The 22,120-nt window shown below is 40.3% G+C and overlaps 1 protein-coding gene across 1 annotated transcript in view; it reads left to right on the top strand.

Moving 5' to 3' along the window:
- The first annotated feature begins 5,872 nt into the window (after positions 1–5,872).
- The window catches only part of acsl6 (acyl-CoA synthetase long chain family member 6), a 38,065-nt gene continuing 21,817 nt past the window's right edge, over positions 5,873–22,120 (top strand). The window contains exons 1-4 of the mRNA XM_085421089.1: positions 5,873–6,235; positions 17,531–17,751; positions 19,034–19,148; positions 20,730–20,794. Coding sequence (XP_085277215.1) covers positions 6,190–6,235; positions 17,531–17,751; positions 19,034–19,148; positions 20,730–20,794 — 447 coding nt within the window. The 5' untranslated portion in view covers positions 5,873–6,189. The remainder of the gene's footprint in view (positions 6,236–17,530; positions 17,752–19,033; positions 19,149–20,729; positions 20,795–22,120) is intronic.

The following is a 22,120-nucleotide window of genomic DNA, read 5'->3' on the forward strand; positions in this document are numbered from 1 at the left end:
TTCTAAAATCACTTGCAGAGCAATGGTTTATTAGAAGAGTTTCACTCAAGATTTAGAGGTTTTTATTGACAGTAATAATATTATTTTGGTGTCTAACATTGTACTTGTCTCTGTGCTTGTACCGCTAGACCCCAGTGCAGCATTCAATGCTGATAATTCTGTTCTCTTGATTGTGATAAAGCTCAGGTTAGCCGTAAAAAACATAGAAACGTGTTTTCTAGCCAGATGCTTTCTCTGGATGGCATGGCCTTGGCCTCCAGCAGCACTGTGAGGAACCTTGGAGCCAATTTTGATCACGATATGTTGTTCAATGTGCAAACAAATATGTAGGACTTCCTTCATTCTTCTTCATTTCTTTCTGAATGGTATTGCCAAAATTAGAATGTCCTGCCTTAGAGTAGCGCTGACAAGTTAGTTCATGCATTCATTATTTCTTTTCTGAATTATCCCTCGAAAGCCTTCAGTTAATCCAAAGCATGAATCACAGAGCGTACTGGCAGAAAGGGAGATCATCTGTCTCCCATATTAGCTTTTTACCATTGACTCCCTGTAAACTCCAGAATTCAGTCCAGAATTGGGAGGCAGCCCCCCTTTCTGCTTTTATGAATAAAACTCTTTTATTTTAAAGCTTCTGGTTGGGGCTGAATCAGGTGACCCTGAACTATCCATTAGTTAGCTCATTAGCACTGAGCAATTCTCCTCTCATTTCTTTTCACTGCTCATGTGTTTTTATGCCACCACTGCATGTAATTAAATCTTCTCTTCTCGCTCCCACAGTTGAGTTCATACTCTCTCTTCTTATTCCCCTCAATCCAGCCGTTTGTGACAGGTGATTGCCATTTACTAAGCCTGGTTCAACTGAAGGTTTTCTCCTGTTTAAAGGGAGCTTTTCCTTCCCACTGTCACCAAGTGAGTGCTCATAGGGGAACGTCTGGATATTGGGGTTCTCTTGTGGGGCGATTGTGGCTCAAGAGTTGGGAGTTCGCCTTGTAATTGGAAGGTTGCCAGTTCGAGCCCCGGCTTGGACAGTCTCGGTCGTTGTGTCCTTGGGCAAGACACTTCACCCGTTGCCTACTGGTGGTGGTCAGAGGGCCCGGTGGCGCCAGTGTTCGGCAGCCTCGCCTCTGTCAGTGCGCCCCAGGGTGGCTGTGGCTACAGTGTAGCTTGCCATCACCAGTGTGTGTGTGAATGGGTGGATGACTGGATATGTAAAGTGCTTTGGGGTCCTTAGGGACTAGTAAAGCGCTATATAAATACAGGCCATTTATCTCTGTAATATTTTAGGGTCTTTGCCTCTTTATAAAGCATCTTGAGGCAACTTTTTTTGGCAAATGGTGCTATATAGATAAAACTGAAGTGAATAATGGTTTTTGTTATGCTAACATTTATCTGAAAAGAACCTACCAGTTGAAGCTGTTACTTCCCACTGAATTGTAAAGAATTTTAGGTTATGTTGTGCACAAAAAATAGATACTCCATTTTAAAATATTAAAAATTTAAGTAGGCAAAAGTGTTTTTAAAGCTACTGTGAAGAGGATAAAAGAAGAAGAAGAAACATTCTTAAAGTAAAAGGACCAACCAAATACCTCATTAGCTGATTGCCACCATTAGCAAAAAATGAATAAGTAGGCTCATTTCCTTCATTATTTAAGCAAAAGTGCAAACATTTTCTAACTTATCAGCTTCTCAAATTTAAGGACTTTTTGTCTCATGTGCTGTGTTCTTAAATATAGTGACACTTACTGTATTTTTCGGACCATAAGGCACACCGTCGATGAACGAGTCTGTTTTCATGCATAAGGCGCATTAAGTGAAAAAAAACAGTCAGAAAAGTCTGATTTTACTCAACTCATTCTTCTTGCTTCCTCCACTTCTGTACCATCGATTCATTAATATTAAATTCTCTCACAGCTGCTCTATTCCCATGTTGTTGCAGTATATTAATGACTAACCTCCTATTGTGGATGGATTATCTCAGTTGCTCTACTGACTGAAGTTTGGTTTGTTTACAGCATCCTGCCATGTGATTGCATTTGTACCATCGGGAACTCTCGTGTTAACTTTTATCGAGTGGAAAAGGGTTAGGGTTCATCTTCCAGCTTCACTGTGTTTGTTATGCTAACATAGCTGTGTTGCTAGCGATCACATAGCACATTAATATATACCAGCTAGCCCAACTTCAGTAACCCTACAAACATCACTGCTGTTTAGTTTTCTGTCTTCATTTATGTTGGAAGTGATAGCAGAGCTGTACGTTTTAATTTTTTCACAAATCTCTCAGTCAGAACATGCTATATCATACTTAGGTGGAAACTAGCGAGCTAACTTCCTGCTAACTTCTAACTCTGTTAAATTTAATAAATTCTGTTTTCATGGATGCCTGGATGTTAAACTTCATAGTTACACCTGGTAAAGCAGCAAAACTGATCATTTTATTAAAGATGAAAGAATTTAGACAGTTTTTAACTCTCAGTGATGCCACAGTGTTCGCTTGACTTTGGGACCTGAAGCGGACGGAGTTTTGGACCCAGATTACTCTGCGAAGCTCCTGACTATGGTAGCCTTAATGCGCCAACAATCCATCAAGCGGTGCGCTTTCCTAGCTTACCAAAGTCATACTAAAACATTTTTTGATAGATTTTTGAGCACCGTGTACCACATAAAATCGGTTTGACGTCAGTAAACACAACTAGAATTTATACATAAGCAGCTCAGGGTTATAAGGTGTACTGTCAATTTTTGATTAAAAAAAATTAAAGGATTTTAAGTGCGCTTTATAGTCTAAAAATTACGGTCATAGAGAAAGTTAGAATGATAAGATTATTTAAAATATAAAAAGAATATGTAACATTCCCAAGCCTAAAACCCTAAAACAATAAGGTACCACTATGGAAATAAGCCATGTTTTATCCTGCATTATGCCTCATTTTCTACCCATTACAGTTGACTATTATTGTTTTTACATTGTATGCATCCATTTATGTGTGTGTCATCAAAATATGGTTCCAAAGCCAACTCATGAAGAGTCACATGGGGGGGCAATAATTATCTGAATCCCTGTGGAATTTTTACGTTTTCTCATTTCCAAAAAGGAAAAACAGAACAGTCTAATTTTTATAATAGTTTCATTTTAATGGAGAGACAGAATGACGGGCTCAACAAGAAGCTTGATGACAAGATGCCAAGCTTCTTGTTGTGATCATTTGGAAAAGGAAGAAATACAAAATGACTATCAGTCCGGAGATCCATGCAAGGTCTTGCTTCATGGGGTGAGCATGACAATGAGAAAGATGTCCAAAACTACAGGGATATGCTAATGATCTGAAGGCAGCTGTGACTCCAAGGTCACCCTGCTCAACATGAGTTTGCCAGTTAACACCTGCAAATCTGACAGAAGTCTGCAGGCCACAGCCAAGAAGAAAAGAAGTGGGCCAAAATCTCTCCTGAGATGTGTGCAAACCTGGTGACCAACTACAAGAAACATCTTACCTCTGTGTGGTTGCCAACAAGGGTTTCTTCTGGTGTGTTTTCTTCTGGAGCCATAAAAGATCTCCGCCCCACCCCCACCCCTAATTTATCCCTCCACTTACATCATTTCTGGTTTATCTATCCCAGCATCCATGATCTTTGCCCCATTCTGCATCTGGGCAATTCTGCTGGTTGCTTTGTGTAAACTTGTATACTGCTACTAATAATAATAATAATTGTCTGACTGATGAAGGATAATAAAAGATACTAAATAATATGAATGCATGCAGGCCCATCAGACTCAGTTGTATCAATAAAAGGAAATAATATCCATAAACTCTATAATTCCACTTGATTACATGACATAAAAGTATCCCATCTGGTCATTCAGCAGAAACACGTTCACCTCTGCTCTTATTGATAAAGCAACAGATGATTAAAAGCGCAGCAGAATAATAAAGGGAGTTATTAACTTTATTGCTGTAAAGTTAAATATGTGCCTATAATGGAACGAGAGGCTGAAAGATTTTTTAAATCTTAAAATAAAGATTTCTATTCCTTTAGAGAGCCTTTTCCCCTCTCTATATCGGCTTTTTATTCCCTCTGACTCCTTACTAATCACCCCATGTACTGTTCTCCCTATGTGTTGAACTCCTTGAGCGTGAACATTAATAAACAGCCAGACAAACTCCTTTTCAAGAGCCAGGAAAGAGAGCGTGTTTGATCCTTTAATGACATGACATAATGAATTGACATCAATGAACTGGAGTGAAACTAGAAAGACATATAAAACAACTCTTAATAGACTATCATATTATCTGCACATAAGTATAGTTATCCAATAACACAGTAGAATACAAAATCAGTATCCTATAGATATGCAATCTGGTATTAATATAACGGACAACAAGCTAGCAACGGGTAAACATACACTTGTATCATTAGCTTACAGGCTAAAAATGTCACAAAACACACTATTATTAATTTCTGGACATACAAGGTACTGATAGAACTTACAGCCTTTGCTTTCTGAAGGACTCATCTGAAGGATTGTTTTGCATTTAACATAAATTGCCTAAAAGGTGTAGCCATGCTTTTCCCACTGTTTTCTACACTTCCCGTTTCCTGTCTATCCAAATTTCAAATTAAAACTTTTGACATTTATGAAAATAAATAATAGAAATACAATTTTCATGGCTACATATTTGTACACCCCATGTTTCTGTAAGTATAATATAATTATATTCCATAATAGTATATGCTAACTTTTGATGATTTTGCAGTGATATCTTTTAGCTACTGAACTGTTTTTTCCCTTATTTTTTCCTCGTATGTGTACTTTGATCCCATTGCAAAATAAATAAACTCAATTCCAGTGACCTCACCAAAAACTCCATTCGTCCTCCTCGTGTCGTGCAGCTGACACACCACAAGTGACATGATTAGTTTTTACAGACCACACTGAGATTAAAAAGACATTCACAGTCTTAAATTTGATTTCATCCTCTGTTTGTGGGTCTGCTTGTTCATTCATCCACTTTGAATAAATGGACCCGGCTAATTTTCCCTCTGAAGGCTCGCCTGCTCTTTGCCTCATCAGTGTCTTCTTCGCAGGAGGAAGAGAAAAGGAGAAGGTGGCATTGCTGGGAGTGACAGATTACTGGTCGAGAGGAGTGACCCATTTAATAAGGTCAGTCACATGATGGCAACACCATAAGCCTGTTGGTCACTCCAGTGGTGACCAGCCTGCTCACTGAGGAGTTATGTGTGAAGATGAATTAATAGCATTTAGGCCACTATGTTACCAGAGACACTTATGAGGGTTTCAGTTTTAACTAAACACACAAAGAAAAGGTCAAATAAAAGTAAGAGCCTCCAAAAATAATCTGTGGTGTAGTTACATAAGATGCTTAAGATAGCAATTCGATTATTTTAAAGAGCACGAGAAGTGCCCTCTCTGTCTCTCTCTGTCGCTCTGTCTGATCATCTCTTTGTCAGCCCTTTCTCAAGGTTACTTTAGTTCAATGGGAGTGTCTTATTTGGACCACGTGATCCTGATGCAAAGTTACTCTGTGTCAAAGCTGTGCTCAGCTGCAGGGATGGCGTGATGTACCAAATGATACCCCCCTAGAAATAAATCAATATATAAAATAAATAAATAAATAAACACTGGGAGAAAAAAGATATAAGCTTTAGCTGAATTTATTTAATCGGGAAATTAAAAAATGTAAATGACCGAAATGCATCATGCAGATGCAGCTTTAGACACTTGCGTAGTTATTTTGCGACAAATGAGAGAAGCAGCTGACCACTTAATGCGTATGAGCATGCAGCGAGAACGGATAGTTCATCCCCAATAACCTTGGTGTCGATCGGATCTTCCCGCACGACCTACAAGCCCCTCATATTCAGCAGGGGAGTCTGCCATTGCGCAGCAGCCAACTGGGTGAAGGTGGGAAATCCACTAAGAGCGAGGATGCTTCTATAGGGAGTCGGGGTTTATTTCCTCAGTCAACATTTTCAGTTTTTTCAGGCGAAATTTACGCTGCTGGAAATCGCCATCCCCTGCCCGGCTCCCCCACTGTGGTCTGTCTCAGTTATATTGTCAACCCCCCCTCCTCTCTGCCTCCTTAATCTCCCAGATTGTCGGCGACTTGCTGCAGTCGATGCTGCAGTTCTGAACCGCTCCTGCGCCGGGACAGCTGACTCAATGAGAAAGACATGCTCGCATTCGTTTTGGTCTCTGGGTCTCTCTGGATTATATTAGGTGAGTCGTGAATGCCTCTTTGTCATTTTGATTCATTTGAACGATTTAGCGTCGCTGGGCTGGAGGCCAAGAAAAAAAGCGGATGCACCTGCCGCGCAGTGGGCCGAGGCGCATTCGTGTCTCATTCATTACCGGCTTTTTTATTTTTCCGAGGCTGTGCTTGAATATTTCAGTTTTTACAGACGACACTGCAAGAAGCTTTAGTCGCGATCCATTGCTGCATTTGGCGGTTTGCCTGCACCGCAGGACGCGGGTGACATTTTTTCATTTTCTCAGGCTACACGTGTGTTAAGTCAGCCCGGGGGCAGGCGTTAGCATTTTACCCTAGCGGGCTCTAGCTCCAAGGAAGCGCAGGGCTCGGATTTCTGGTCAAGAACTCCGAGATTAACAGGCCAACATCATCGAGGGATGCATTCAGGTGGGCATTAGCTACCTCTAATCAGGTATGGAGTGGGATGGACGACTGGTTGCCATGCGGCTGGGTCCGCGCGGCTGTTCCGGGTATCAGGGTTTTAATGTAAAAGTGTGTGCTTTGTGCTTAAATCCAACTATTAAAGACAAGGCTGGAAGCTGGAAGAGATGAAAGGGGTACATTTAAGGTTGGACCGCCGCTAAGGTCGTATGACATTGTGCGTAGAACCCGGACACACGTCATTTAAACCCCCACCCCACCCCCTGTTAGCTCACGTCTCCCAACAGCCGGCCATTCACACCCTCGCGTCTGCTGTGCGCCTCTACTTCAACCTCGCTTTCAATAATCTCATATCAAACACATCAGATGGGCAGAAAGCCGGTTTTAAAAGTCATCATTTCGCCCATGATGTCGTCCGCCATGCTTCCGTGATGGAGGATGAGGGGATGAGGAAGGATGAAGATCGATGACGCGCTTCAAGTGGCTGCCGCTGATTGGACGGAGCTGTCCATGAGCGAGCAGTGCTGAAATCCTGCGGCCTACCGGCAAACTACCGGGCACGGCGTGCTCGCTTTCACCAACACGACCCCCACCCTGGTTTTACGCACCGATTCTTAGGGGTGTTGGAGCTGAGCAGAGACACCATTGCTTGACATCCGAATAAATAATATCAAAATAAATAAAGTACTTAAAAAAACATCAGTTTCGAGCTGTGATGTTAAAAACTGAGGGATTCTCATATGATGAAAGAAACTGCAGGTAGTGAAGGCTGTTTGTTTGTTTGTTATTAAAGGATTGTGGCGGTAGATTATGTGCCAGCTCGGTAGGTTTAATGGCAAATAGGCGGAGGTTATTAATCCTCCAAAGAACAGGTCGCACCGCAGCGACGAACATGTGGTAACAGCTGGCGTTTTGACTGGTGCGCATTAATATTCCATGTTGCAGTTACAGGTTTGAATGTGCTTTGTACGCAATCACTTGGAGTCTGTGATCCAAATTTAAGATGAAATGAATTGTTCGCTTGAAAATAAAGATCCCCTGGGAGCACTCAATGCACCTCTCACCTGTCACCACATCCCAACGCCCTGCTGCTCCTTAGAATAAATAATGCATTTTAATCAACGGCTAGTGCAGCCCTACACATGGTGTAAGCCTATTCTTTTTCCTCCCTTAATATTTAATTAAATAGATAGGGGCGGTTTCACCCCGCCCTTTGCCAAGAAACAGCCAATGGTGTTTTAGTATCCAAGCAGAGCAGCTCCTCTGTTTAACGTAACACAAGCCTTGTGCACACCAGGGGACTGCTGACTTGTAATTGGATGACTATCCAGTACATCATCATGCTCTTTTTTTTCTTTTATTCACACTGAGAATCTTTTGCCTCTTAAATTAGAAACGACAACATGAAGGAAGTTGCACTGTGAAAATGCTGAAATGAAATTCCTCTAATTAAAGAAGAACTGCATGACTGGGCAATCTTATAAGACAAATCTTGAGGGTTAAGTAATTCCTGCTGTGCAATAATAACTGCTTGTTACTGACCACTTTCACTGAATCCTAGAAGTGAGGTGAATTCCAGGAAAGGTCATTTTATTTGGAGCGGTGGATGGAAATTTGCTAACAAGCATGACCTTAAAGTGGTGCATAGAAGATATATTAAACAAATGCAACACCTTAAGTACATATCCCCGAAGACAGTAATAATAAAATTAGGCAGTCTGGGTGTTCTCAGGGCCATATGTCAGCATGGATTTTTGCTGTTTCAGCAGTCTGTGCACACTCTTCCACATATTGTGGGATGATGGGTGATGGTTCAGTATTAAGTGCTGTGCAGCTGTCTGCCTCCCTCTTTCTCATATACATTTGTTTTTTAAGTGGTGCAGTACTGTACCATACTCTAAAATGCTCCATCTTTGTTGACTGGATATTGCCTGTCATGAGCCTTAAACGAATCAACTCCCTTTCTGATTAAAGACTTTAAAAAAAATTTGTGAGCATCTACAGCTGCATGCTGGTCAGTAAGAAAGTGTTCTTAAACAAACTAACAGCCATTTAGAACATGTTTTAGAATATACCTATGTTTCCTCGTTCCTCTAAAACTGTATGTGTGCAAGGAGAACACCCTCTCTAAAAAGGAGTGAAGGTGGTTGTCTTTGCCTGGAGTTCACAGACTGTAAAATAAGGCTGTAAAAACACAACACTATGCATGTACACTGTGGTTAACACTTTTGCAAAAGTGTTGTTTTGGGGGTTTTTCATCTTTCTGGAAGAAGTTTCAGTTAAAGGGTGTTGCTCTATTTTTTAAAAATCATATATATACACACACAGACACACAGTGACTTGTTAATGATCCTACCCCTCCAGCTTGAGATCTAAAAGTCTGCTTTCTCTCTCACTTTGATAGTCAAATTAAACTGTGAGCAGCATCAGTTGATGTGTGTGTGTGTGATTTGTTTAAATGCGCACGGGTTTCTTTGCATATAGGTGGGTACGCGTGTGTGTATTGTTTGACACTATTCCAGGCCAGTGTGTGTGTGTCATTTCCACTTACTGAAGGAGAAGTTGAGTCTGCATGTTTAGGCAGCGAGAGCCAGAAAGAGAGACACACATACACACACACACACACACACACACAGCATCAGGGAGGAGGGGTGGGTGGGTGTGGTGAGAGTGTGCAGCGTCTGTTGAGCCGAGGGTGGTGTGATACGGAAGCCAGCCAGGCTCAAACGAGGCCAAAACGCTTCTCGCTTCCCTCCTCTTGCTTGCCTCAGCTTAATCTGGCTGTTGGCACTGGCAAGGTAATCACTAGTTTGCACCGGGCAATGTGATATCCGCCCGGTACCCCTTGACACACATCACCTGCACACACACCCACCTACACAGACACACATCACACCTCACCAGCTGCCTGGCTTCCCCGACACCTTTGTAAGTGCCGCTGACTAGACCACATCTGCTTTTAGATCTGCTGCCTGCTTTGTTTGCTCGATATTTCTCTTTTTTATTACAGTGCTGCATTTTTTTTAACATATTCTGTATATGTTGTATATTCCAGTCCCTTCTGCTCAGTATATCCATATTACTTATTTATTCTGCACCTTATATCTTTAAATGTTCTTGCATGAGCAATACCTGCTCTACCCCTCCTTGACTGAGATGCAGGAGTGGGGGAAAGGATCATTCTTCTGCACCGGATATTACAGCATTTCTGCAAGTATTCCTTATTGAGCATGACAGAAAAAAGTTGTGGTTTAAGTCATGAGGTGTGGGCAGAAAGAGATATGAATGAGTGGCTAAAAGAGAGTGACTTTAAGCAAGGGTAGGTGGTGTTCTGGGATGATTAAGCACTGATTAATTGTTTTTATTTATTTATTTTAAAGAAAAAAAAAGAAAAGCATGAGCAAGAAGAGCGATACCGTGCACTGACGCGAGTGACACTACAAAGAGAAGGAGGTGAATTTGAAGAATAAGAGAAAGCTGAGCAGGATGTCTTTAAATAGAATACTGTAGTGAGGTTACTGCTGGTCATCTGTCTCTGTGCTAATAGGTTGTAATCTCACCAGGTTGGACTCTAATCATTGGTGATGTCCCTCGGATGGGCCGATGGGGCGGGACTTAAGGACGAAGGGTTGTGTTTCCTTCACTTTAAGCCTCAGAGGTCAAAGGAAGTCTAACTGACCCATTCACTTCCCCTGATCACTGCATAGATTGCTGTGCCCCTGCACCAAAATCTTTGCTAAGTGAAATCTTCCTGAGACAGGAAGGGAAGGAACCTCTGGGGCTGAGGTGGTACGATAAGGAGCCAACGTTTCATGCAATTTCACTAATCTAACTGGTTAAATAAAGCAGCAGAACTCCTTTGCATTTCTGTTTTCCGTCTCTATTTAAGGGAACTCTTTAAAGAAACTATGCGAGGGAGGCTGCAGTTGCGAATCCCCTTTGCTCCATGTAATTCATCTTCAAATCAGTGAATCGCAGTTCCGTTCATTTTTTTTTTTTTTGCTTAAAAATGTGTACTTCAGTATATCCAAGTGAGTACATATGTATGAAAAATTACAATGTTTATTTTTGTAACCCAGCTGTTCACGCGCAGCATGTGCACTAGACGTTTTGTAACAGATACGTTGCAGTCAGTGTTATCTTCTTTCAGTTTTCTGACTGTGCACATCTGTCAGGCTTGCAGCCAAGTGTATGTCTGCTCATGTCTACTCATTTTCTTTTTCCTCCAAGCATATTTTTTCACACTCTCTATTCAATCTGTTTTACCTCATGAATTAGGGCGCTTGCCTCACTTTCTCACTTTAGGTCAGATTGCAGGGTCGATCACTGGTACAGATCTGAAGTCCTGTGTTTTAAAAATGACATATGGTCACTTGATGGTTATTGAATCTGTTTCATATGGAAAATCCCAAGAAGTCATCAACAAAATGCTGAGAAAACCAGAGAAAATAGAAGGCACATGTATATCATAAGCTCTGCAACCATTTACAGCAGTGGGACACTTTGCTCAGCTTTTTGTTATACAGTATTACCCGATTATAAAACTCAGAAACAGCTACGCTATCTCCACGACTGTTGGAAGCTCAGCCATAGCTTTACAGCATCTCAGTTGCAATAAACCCTTATCACTATTTTATTGCAGACATCTGTCCACAGACTTCCCTTGCAGTGGCTCAGGAGAATGAAGGTTTTTGCAACCTGCTAACTGTAAGATTCAAATGACAATGCTTGTCAAGCAGCCTGAGCTGTAAATGCAACAGAGTTGCATTTACTTCCTTGGGTTTTTGAGGGTGCAATGTGTTTGCCATTGTACAAATTAAACAGAGAGGCCTTTGAGTTCATATGCTGATGCTGAAGGTCACTGCTGTTGCTGATGGGGTCTCTGCTGACCTGCTGTTCTCCTGTCACGACAGCTGAAGCAACACTCTTTGTAGGAGGCAGCGGGGAGGAACTTAATGGCTTGTATGGGGATGTGTTTATTTGTGTGTCTATATGTGTGTAAGTGTGTAGGGAGCAGGTGCTTTGGTGGTGTTTCATTGAGGTTACCACAGGACATCCTATAGCGAAGACTTGACCCTTTATATAAAAGTATCATGCAAACCAAAGTGCACAGCCTGATCTTAACTATGGAAAATTATTTTAAAATGTAATTTTGCTACTAAGATTAAATGCTTCTGGACCTCGTAGCTGTCAGAAGAGTGCTTCTCTTCCACCATTTGGAAAAGTGTACCAATAATTCACCTGGAGTGAAGGATGCTGCTTGTTATCTGGATAAAAACTGAAGAAGACAGCATGTACTGAAGGAGCCTCCTGAATGACTGGCTGCCCAAGTTTGTTGTATAAGGACTTGTTAGACCGCTTGCTGCCTCTCAAACCTTTTCTGTTGCTCTGTAGTCTGGTATCACTTTAAATTATCCGATATTGTCATGAAAACTTACAAATAAAGTTTTTTTAGGACAGTTTTCAGCTTTAAAGATGTCCTGCTATACTTTGTTTTTATTGTCTCTTTCATATTGTGAGAAAACTGGAACTTTTTTTCATTGGCAGTTAAACAGGAATATACAGAAGAGAGCAGCATATAATAAAGCAAGAAATAACAATGGCCAATTAAATGTTTGCATCTTTGCTTGAGGCCAATTAGATATCCGGCAGGTTGTGAGTCACCTGCAACTGTCGAGCTATTTGAGGACAAGATGACGTGGCATGATAACATGTGTGTACTAAAGCATTCATTGCTTTGCTTAAAGTCTGCATGAGTGGCCTCAGTAAACAGATGCCAACAGTGGGTGTCCGTAAATGATAAGCAGATGTGGATTATTTGCAGATGTAGCCTACCCCCCTTGTTTTCAAATCCTTGCTTGACTCATCTTGCTATTAACAGTATTTTTAAACCTGCACCAGACAAAATAACCTTGATAATCTTTAAGCGCCTTCTAGTTTAAGTGGACTAACATGGAACTGCACCTCTTTAAGCTTCAACTAGCCTGTAACTCGAGACTTTTCCTCATCGTAAGTCTTTTTAGATCTGATGTGTAGAAGAGTAAAATGAAATCTGATAAAGAATGTTAATTTTAGATTTATGAAGTCATATTTTTAGTGATATTCACCCACCCTCAGTGTTCCCAGTTCTGTCTAGTCTTCTTTATTGTCTCCAGATTGAGACGGCGCGTATCTGTGCGTCTGTATTTCTGCATCACTGATCCCAAAAAGTTGATTCTGTTCATCTGGACGTAGCATTTTGTAGTGGGAGAAGTGTTTCTTCGCTCTTCCAAGTGACTACTTCAGTCTCAGGCTACACCTACAGGCCAGTGACCCCTCTTTCAATGATGAGGATGTACACATCCTGGACAGGGAGGAACGCCGGTTTGAGCAGGGAATCAAGGAGGGCTTTTACATGAAAAGGGAAAAGACCATCTCTGAATCGCAGAGTAGGCCTAAGGGTATTTCTTTCGCCATCTTACAAGGCTGTGATTGCTTATCAGTGGTCATGGCAATTTGCATATTAATGATCAAGAAACTCAACTCACAGCCCATTATTCATCACTGGTGCTAGTTTCAGTCATTATGCAAATATACTGTTTAAAAAGTTGGGGAAACCTGCAGTTAGCTGAGACCGAAGAAGACGACATCTGCACAGTGATGCTTTTATAACCAGCCACTCTCTCTTTTCTGCCTCCTTTATTCCAGCTAGCTGCACAGTGGTGTCAGTGGGTTATGAAGTCTGTCTATATTTAGAGCAGGTCGAATGCTGTTCCCCCTCCGCTGCCTCTCTTTGGAAACGCCACTCCACCAATCCACTGCGACTCTTCGCTGCAGCCAAGCCACATTAGTCACAGGACACAAAACAATTCATTCGTGATACAGCCGCAGTTTGATCTAATTACTGCCTTGGCGGTCTATAAATGTTTACGGAGGTCTTCTGGACTTTGGTTTCAAAATCTGTCAACAAGACACAACAGACACATCTCAGTCCCCCAGATGTTGTTTAACATTCATTAAATTTCAACCAGATTTGGACCAGCTTGAAACTTCCAGCCTTCATTTAAATTACAGAAGAAAGAAATCAGACTGTTTCATAATGAAATGTTTGGCTCTGTACTTTGTGATTTAGAGGTGCTGGCAGACATAAGTTACATTTTTCTGTCTGTTTCCCACCCCCCAGTGAAGCTCAGAGTAATGCTTAACAGATATGAATGGTGTCAGTGTGCACATGTAGTTCTTAGGAAGAAGATAAATAAGAGTATTTCCCAAAATATATTCCCCTAATGGTTAATCTTTACCCAAACATAAAGAAAAACCTTCTTTCTTTTTGACATGTAAGTATTTGTTTTATAATTTTACCTCCATATCTAATGATTTTTAACTTTTAAAATCTTCTGTCTGTCTTGATTTTTCAATCAACTTTTACCGTCTTCACTAAGATCCAGTCTTACTGAATCCAGCTGCACACAACAGGCAGCTCAGTGGCTCTGGACATTTAATTATAGAATTAGCTCTGACAATCTAACTGCTTTAGTATCCACACAAATGCGAGCAATCAGTGCAGTGTGATTTAGAGCCATTATGAAGTGGCAGCTTTTACTTATTGTGCTAAACTTTTCCCGGTAGTTGAGCTGCTTTAATTTCCCCCTCATTATTACTGGAACATTTCAGATTTTAAAAAAGGCCAACAGAAAGAGAGAAAATATCTGAGAAGTGCGGCAGAAAAAAGAGAACTACGGACAACTGCGTTATTACAGGGCCGGTACTGTTTTCAGACACGAGAGGGATGCTGCGGTTTCTCACTTACAGGTGATAGTTTCTGTGTGAGCAGAAACTGGACTCAATTTAGAGGACTCTAGCCAAAAAAATAAAAAATAAAAATGGGATGGCAGTGTCAGAAGAGATGAAGACATTGCGCAACAGGCCTGAATTAAAGCAGAGGAAGTGATGAGTACCAGCTTACTGTATCTTAACGTGTTGTCATATGTCAGTGGGGCTTTACAAATGACTGTAGCAACTGACTGCCGTTAGCATCAGGGTGTCGGTGTGTTTTTGCGGTTGTATCAACTGAAAAATGATACTGTAGGGTGAAAGTGTGGTCACGGGGTTGTAATAATATCTGTGAGCATGTATTCATATATAGCAAGACTAAAAAGGTCGAGTTTGTGATGACTTTGTGACAGTAAAGTATATCATTTAAACTTTGAGTAGCAATACAGCTGCATGCATGACCCTGGATGAAGTGTATTTTGAATTTAAGCTTCGTAAGAGAAACTTATGAGTGCAGGAAGCAGTGCACATGTTTCTTTACGTTAACACACGCAGCACCTGTTTCTCCATCTTCCAGGCTAATCAAGCTTTAAGCAGCTGAAGACTATTTTACACTTACACACTGTCAGTTGAGGAGACTCACAACGGGTATTAGGTGTTACTTTTGAAATTTTGACTGTTAGTTTTGTTTTCCGTCATCAGCCTTTTGAAATGATTGCAGCCAGCGTGACTCATCGGGTGCAACACCTATAGATGATATCTCTTTGATGGGAATTTAGTAACCCAATGGAAATGTGCATTATGCAAACACTAAGTGGATATTTGGCTGCTTCACACTTTTTTTTTTCTTACGTTTAAATTTGCAGAAATAGATAAAAGATTAATTGCTTCATAATCTGGACTGTGTACCCTCCAGTGTAGACGAGGTTTTTAAAATGCACTCTCAAGTCAGGCTATTCAGGGGATACAATAAGCCCATTATTTACTTTTCTCCCTTTGTATTTTTACTATTTTGGATAAATAGAAAAAGATGGTAGTTGTTTTATGTCTTCTAAATTCAGCTAATTTTTGGAAAGTTTTTAAAGCATCATGTGGGTTCATGTGATTCCGCCTCACTTTAGTAGTTTAGTGCACAGAATAGTGGTTCCGCTCTAAAATGACAGGTGAATGAGGAAGTCAGCGTTCCCACGACCTGATGTATTTATACTTACCAGCTTCATTGTCTGTTGGTGTTTGTGTCTGTGCATGCATGTCGGGAGAGAGACATGCATGAGAGTGAGAGACAGACAGACAGACGGTGAGACGAGACAGGAAGTGTCTGATTGGCTGTTAATTGTAGCACTGCCCCGACAGTTCATTAGATCAGATGGTGCTGTCTCTGACTCATGTCCTAGGGGAGGGAAGGAAACCCCCTCCCCACTCAGCACTACAGCCAGCCGCCCCCTTGGATAAATTATGTATTTCTTGATATGTGTGTGTGTGTGTATGACTGTGCAACTATTCCACTACGGTTTAACCGCTGTCCTTTCTAGTCATCAGTATAGATAATCTCTCCTGGCCTTCTTTTACAGTAAAAATGAGAAATGTGGGGGTGAGACCCCTCAAACACCAGCTTTTGAGTATAAATTAAGTGTTTCAGGTCATTTCGCTTCGGTGAAGGAGTAGCGAGGTCAAATATGCCCACGTATAGCCACAAAAACCTGTCATAAAGTGTTGGAAACAAGTCTGAGAAATTAGTGGGAGGGATTAATTTTCTAGTTGTGTTTTAAATGTCTCAGTCTTCATCTTAGGAAGCTGGTTCACATGTGAAGTTGTTAAAGAGCTTACATGATCACATCCTGAGCAAGGCTTTCTTTTCAGTGGCATGAAATGTGAACTGTTATGTGAAATATGAAAAAGTCTAGAACTAGCACTCAATAAAAATTTGTATAGTTTCACGCGTGTTTGAGAAGCTGTGATTCACAAGACCTTGATTTAATCTGAAAAATAAATACTCCTGTTTGGTTTTAGGTAACTGAATAGATATTATATAGAGATTCGTTAACAAACTGGCATTTGACCTCACATTAAGCCCGAGAGTATACTTTTAATGTTCTAAAAAAGACCATAGAGACATGGAGAAGACGAATAAGAAGAAGAAACAAACCAATTTTTTTAAAAGAAAATTCAGATTTAGCTTCACAGCTTGACTGTGGAAGTGAAAGATTAAGTATTTTACACCTCTTTAATTTTTATGCTTATTGCTGCAGACTACTAACAGCTACCAGACAGTGGTTTTGTCTGCTTTAACCCTTCTTCCTTTTTTCCTTGAAGCACAGACATTCTGTGTGGAAAGTGCACATGTGGGTTTTCCTCACATGCAATGAAAAAAAAAAAGCATAAGTGCCATCCCTTGGTTTAAAAAAAACTAAAGAGTAGGCTTGCACATATTAGTATATGTAACAAGTAGATACTGCAGTCAGTGGCGGTTTATCTATAAGCAGCGTTAACTGCGGACATCAATATGAGGATGCAGAAGAAAGAGACTTGAGACAGAAATATGAGGTCATGTTAGTGTATTGTTTGCCTTTTTCAGGCAAGTAACAAGGATTAGTGCCCAAAAATGTGATTATCTGAAAGCAATACACCTGTCAAATCTGATTTGTCATATAAACAAAACAATCAGTAGCACTTTATTATATGGCTCATATAATAATATATGATTCCTCTAGGATTACAGGCAATCTCATTGTGTTTTACCTAAAATTTCATGTAATTATATTTAACTGCAAATGCTTCCAGGAAGTGAAACACTACTTAAAGTTACAGTATAATTATACCTTTCCTGTGAAATACCAGAAGTTACACACTATTACGCTACTACTTACAATATAATTATTTCTTCATACTTATTTTTCTTTAATTATTACTTAATGTATTGACCAGCAAGGATTTGTAGGTAAGTATACATCATAATTTCAGCTAAATAGATTTAAATTACTTTTGATTCCAGGGGAATCGATCCCACCAAACATTGAGTAAAATATTGATTTACCCTCCTCCTTAGCAAGTTGTGTTTAAGAAAAATGAATAATGGTTTGAAAGGCGTTGTAAGAAATCATTAGTAAAAGACTGCCTTGTCCCTTCTTCAGAGCTGAGTTCCACCCTGATGGAGAAGATGCAGGCCCAGGAGATGATGAGTGGCCTGAGGATACCGGAGATGGACGAGCTCGGTCAGTTCTTCCGCTCCCTGCCGACCTCCACGCTTGTGGGCATCGGCGCTCTGACAGCTGTGCTGGCGTACTGGTTAGCCACCAGACCCCGTCCCATCAAACCCCCCTGCAGCCTTCTGCACCAGTCTGAGGAAGTGCCGGTGAGATATTCACAGGTCCATAAAAGCGTTAAGTTTTGCATTCCCAAATGCTTTCAGTAACATAGACATGTTTGGACATTCAGGCACAAGTAGTAGATATTTTTCATGTTAGTCTAGTCCTTCACAGTAAAATGGGGTCGATCAGTACTCTCTGTGGATTTTCTTTTGTTTTGTTTTAATGCACTCATGTAGGTCACCTTCAATTGTTAGCAGCCAGTGACGACACTAGGCTTTGTGTCTAACAATAAAGGCTAGTATTTTAGTTTTCTTTGCCCTAGCTTATACCTGTCAGGTTATTCTAAGCATCTGAAGCTCATTACGACAGATGGCCTTCTGATCTCCTCCTCTTCTTTTCTAATAACAGGCAGTAATGGAAACCACAGTAGTACAAATGTAAGCAAAATCAAACATCGAAAGTAGCCTTTCATGCCTTGTTACTGTAACAGTTTCCATAATATGCCAAAAACTCTCGTACTGTAGCTTTTAGCAGATGTGTGGTTTTTATTGTTTTGATTGAAACACAGTCCTTCACAAGCATACACTACGCAACTTCCTGTATTTGGGAAATAGAGAGCTAAAAGACAGAGCAACCAACAAATTCTACTTCTACTTGACTTTTAGTTAATACTGAAGCGCTAAGGGGAAATTGTGCCCTTAGTTTAAACCCTTTTACTGGTTTAAACTAACCACCATACCAGTGAAACCAAACACTAGGTTTTTCACCCATACTTTGCACCACAGGCCTCCGAATACCAGCCTTACCCTGCAGCATCATGTTGTAGTGTAATGTGAAACCTCGAGAGGCTTGTTTTCTCTTTTTTCATATACATATATATATATATACCTATACGTGACACAAGCCACAGTACAAGCATGTAGTGTACAGTGTGTCTTGAGTCCTGGCTGCCTAATCTGTTCAGTCCTTTCAGGCTAAATGACTCATTTACAAAGTGGAATTTGCATCTACTATTGTTTTCTTTATGGGAATGAGCTCTAGTCATCCAGAATGTGTCTGCAGTCTAAACACAGAGGAAGCTTAGCAGCTCACATATTTTTATAGGCATTTGTTAGCTGACAAAAGAGATGGATTATCTCTTAGAGGAAAAGTTAGACAAATTTCTTCCTAAACTCCTCCACGCTCGGGTATCTATTTGACAGTGTTTTTACAAGGGAGAAAAATTAGATCTTATACCCTCAGAATTTAGAGGGAAGAAAAAGCCATAGAAATGACTGATGGTGTTGCACTGTTTTCTTTGTCTGTTGCTCTTTCTCTGTGCATCAGCACGAAGATGGGGGTCGCAGGTCTATGATGGGTGACCCCTCCAAGCTGCTGACTCATTACCATGATGACGCCAAGACCATGTATGAGGTTTTCCAGAGAGGACTGCATATATCTGGTGGGTAGGATGTGAAGTGGAAACATTTATACACAAAGCTGGAGAGAGCTGGAGCATGCCAACTTTCCACGTTACTGGACTGGCACTTGCAGATTGGCCTTTACATAAAGGTTTTGTGCTCTTAATGACCACTCAAAGTGCTTCAGACTTCAATGTAGCCTCTGTTCCTCTAGAGTTGCTCAGCTTTTCTCATAAAGAGTCATACCTCTTTTTTTCATTCATGTTCTCATGTACATTTTATAAACCACAGGTTTAATAACAAGTAATGCAGATGATAGAAGAGGTCAAAACATGTAATCTCACTAAATACCACTTGTAAAACTGACATGTAGCCATATTAGTGTCATTCATCCCTTTCTGTCTGTACTTGTATTTACTAATCCTGTCTTTCAATCACCCGAAGACTCTTTAAAAAGACTATGAAGAATATGTCCATATACATTTTACAGTGTATAACATAGGCTGTCATAATCTCAGATTTTCACACTGCCCAAAAATCTCCCTATTTATGTGTTGTTAGTATTGTGTTACTTTAAACAAAAAAATAATAAAACTAAACACGAGCCGTGACTGTAAAACGTTAATGAAAATTTAAAACCTCAAAGCAGAGCAAGGAGCTCTTACAGCTCTCACAATGAAATAGATGTTTTGTTTTGGCACTGTTTTCACATTGATTACAACATAATTTTAAATGATCTAATCTTATTACAATATTAGATTTCCATTTGCCCAATATACAAAACCTGGTTTGGGGTTTTAGCTTTCCAGAGACCCTGATGAAATAAACATCTGTAGCATACTACAGTACAACATAAAGCAGGCTATAAATGTAAGAATGGAAATACAGTTATCTGATCTGAACTCAAACCGTGTTTAAGCTGCCAGACTTGCAGTAAAAATTTCCCACACACGCAAACACACAGAAGTGTGATACAGACAGCACAGTGTGACAGTGCAGTTGTCTGATTGTAAAACCTCCAATCATAGTGTTTCTCTGCTACTGGAGATAAAATGAATCCTGTGGTTGCCAAGGCGATGGCTAGCGTTGCTAACGGTAACAGTGTCAGGGCTCATGGCCAGCAAGTTTAAGACACATAATTGAGTGACTCACAATGCAGAGATATTGCTCAAACCACACCTGCCCCACACTTGTCAGAGTGGGCTCTTCGATAATTGGCCAGATCGTACAGCCACAAGAAAATGACATCAGTTGGTCTGAAGTAGAAATGAATTGTTTTAGTCAGTTTGTCTAAGGCAGTGATAGTCAAGCAGTCTGGGTATTTCACAACTATTTCAGAGATTAGAGAATTAGATCGATTTTATTTTGAACATGCAAATGTAACTGAAATAACAAGAGAAAAAAAAGCAAAAAACAAAACTTAAAAATCATCAAGTTTTCATGTATATATCTATGTCTACAGAATGCCTGTGCTCGAAATTATTTCTGCATTAGAAAGGGTTATTTTCACCTTGGTGTGAGCCTGAGGTGTTTAAATTACTATTAGATTTAAAAACCTTAATGATGTTTATGTCCAGTCACATAAGTTAATCATTTGTTTGTCTCCTTTCTGCGTCCAACAGGTGATGGACCTTGCTTAGGCTCACGACTCCCCAACCAACCTTACAAATGGATGTCCTATAAGGAGGTTCGTGCCATTCAGGGGACATGTTTTTTCCCTGTAACAACAACAGCTGAGAGGAGAATAAAACAGGGTGACCCCTCAAAGGGGAAAAGTACCAAATCCTTATGCTACAAAATGCTTCCAGACTTCTGATAAAGCAACATTTATAGGAACTATTTTATACATTATAGCTGCTCAAGCATGATTTTCTGCACCTCACACTTCTGATGCCAAACATAATCATTACAGTCTTTGTAATGGCAGTTGATTGACTACAGTATAAACTGTGCAGACTAGTCTGTCATGTGCCAGTGTAAGACTACAGTCAGATGACGTTTGCAGCATTTACACTGCAGAGACTCTGCAGCACCCACTCTGCCTTAAAACCAAATTTGGTACCATCAAGAGCGCTACTAAATAACTGCAGTCTGCAAACCTTGCTATATATAGATATTGACTGGGCTAAACAACACTTCTACTTTATATGTGCTATAGGCAAGTACTGCTTTAAGTCCAAGAATAGATCCCACACTATGACTTACTTTGTCTGATGTTAACTGGCATTTTTCAGATCAGATCACTATCATGTCTGCCACCCTAAGTTGGCTAAGACGTTAAGAGAAATGATTGATGCTATCCTGCTAGAGCAGACTGACTCTATAACTGCTGTTCACCTTCCATCCTGCAAAATCTGCACAGCACACACGAAAGCTGCAAGCTACTTTGCAGAGGTGCTATTGTTGTTCGTATAAGTTGCTGAATAAGAATATTACTCTTCAACACAGCTAAAGACTTTGTCCCTGGAGGTGAGGTTTCAATTCACATACTTAATGTAGACACACAGAAACAATCTAAAAATACAAGTATGATTATATTCGGAAGACCTGAAATGCAGAGTACATCATTGGCAGGGGTGTAAGGTGTGATTGGCCACCGATGTGAAATAGCTCACCACTTCAAAAGCAGCACGTCCCTTTATTGATTTCTTATACTCTGACTGCTTGATAACGGATACACAGCTTTAACTTATATATATGAAAAATTAAATAACTAAACTATTTTTGTCCCACTTAGTCATGACAGTAACAAAGAAGAATACGGCTGGGAGTTGTGTTTTGGATCTTTGTTTTTTTGCCAGTAAATTTAGATACAAGGTTACCAGTTAATCAGTTTTTATCCTGCTCATTAATTTCTTTCATAAACAATAAAAAAAAATTACATTCCTCTATTTATTCCATGTTTATGTAAGCAGTAGAGACGTTTTTCCACAGCCAGTCCTGTATATTATAAAATTTCAGTCTCCCATCCCGCGTGTTAGTTCCAAGAGCAGGAGATATAATCACTTATGTC

This window comes from Rhamphochromis longiceps, linkage group LG10, assembly GCF_057381845.1.
Source record: "Rhamphochromis longiceps isolate RC_006_pf linkage group LG10, R_longiceps_female_GT1.1, whole genome shotgun sequence".
Lineage (NCBI taxonomy): Eukaryota > Metazoa > Chordata > Actinopteri > Cichliformes > Cichlidae > Rhamphochromis > Rhamphochromis longiceps.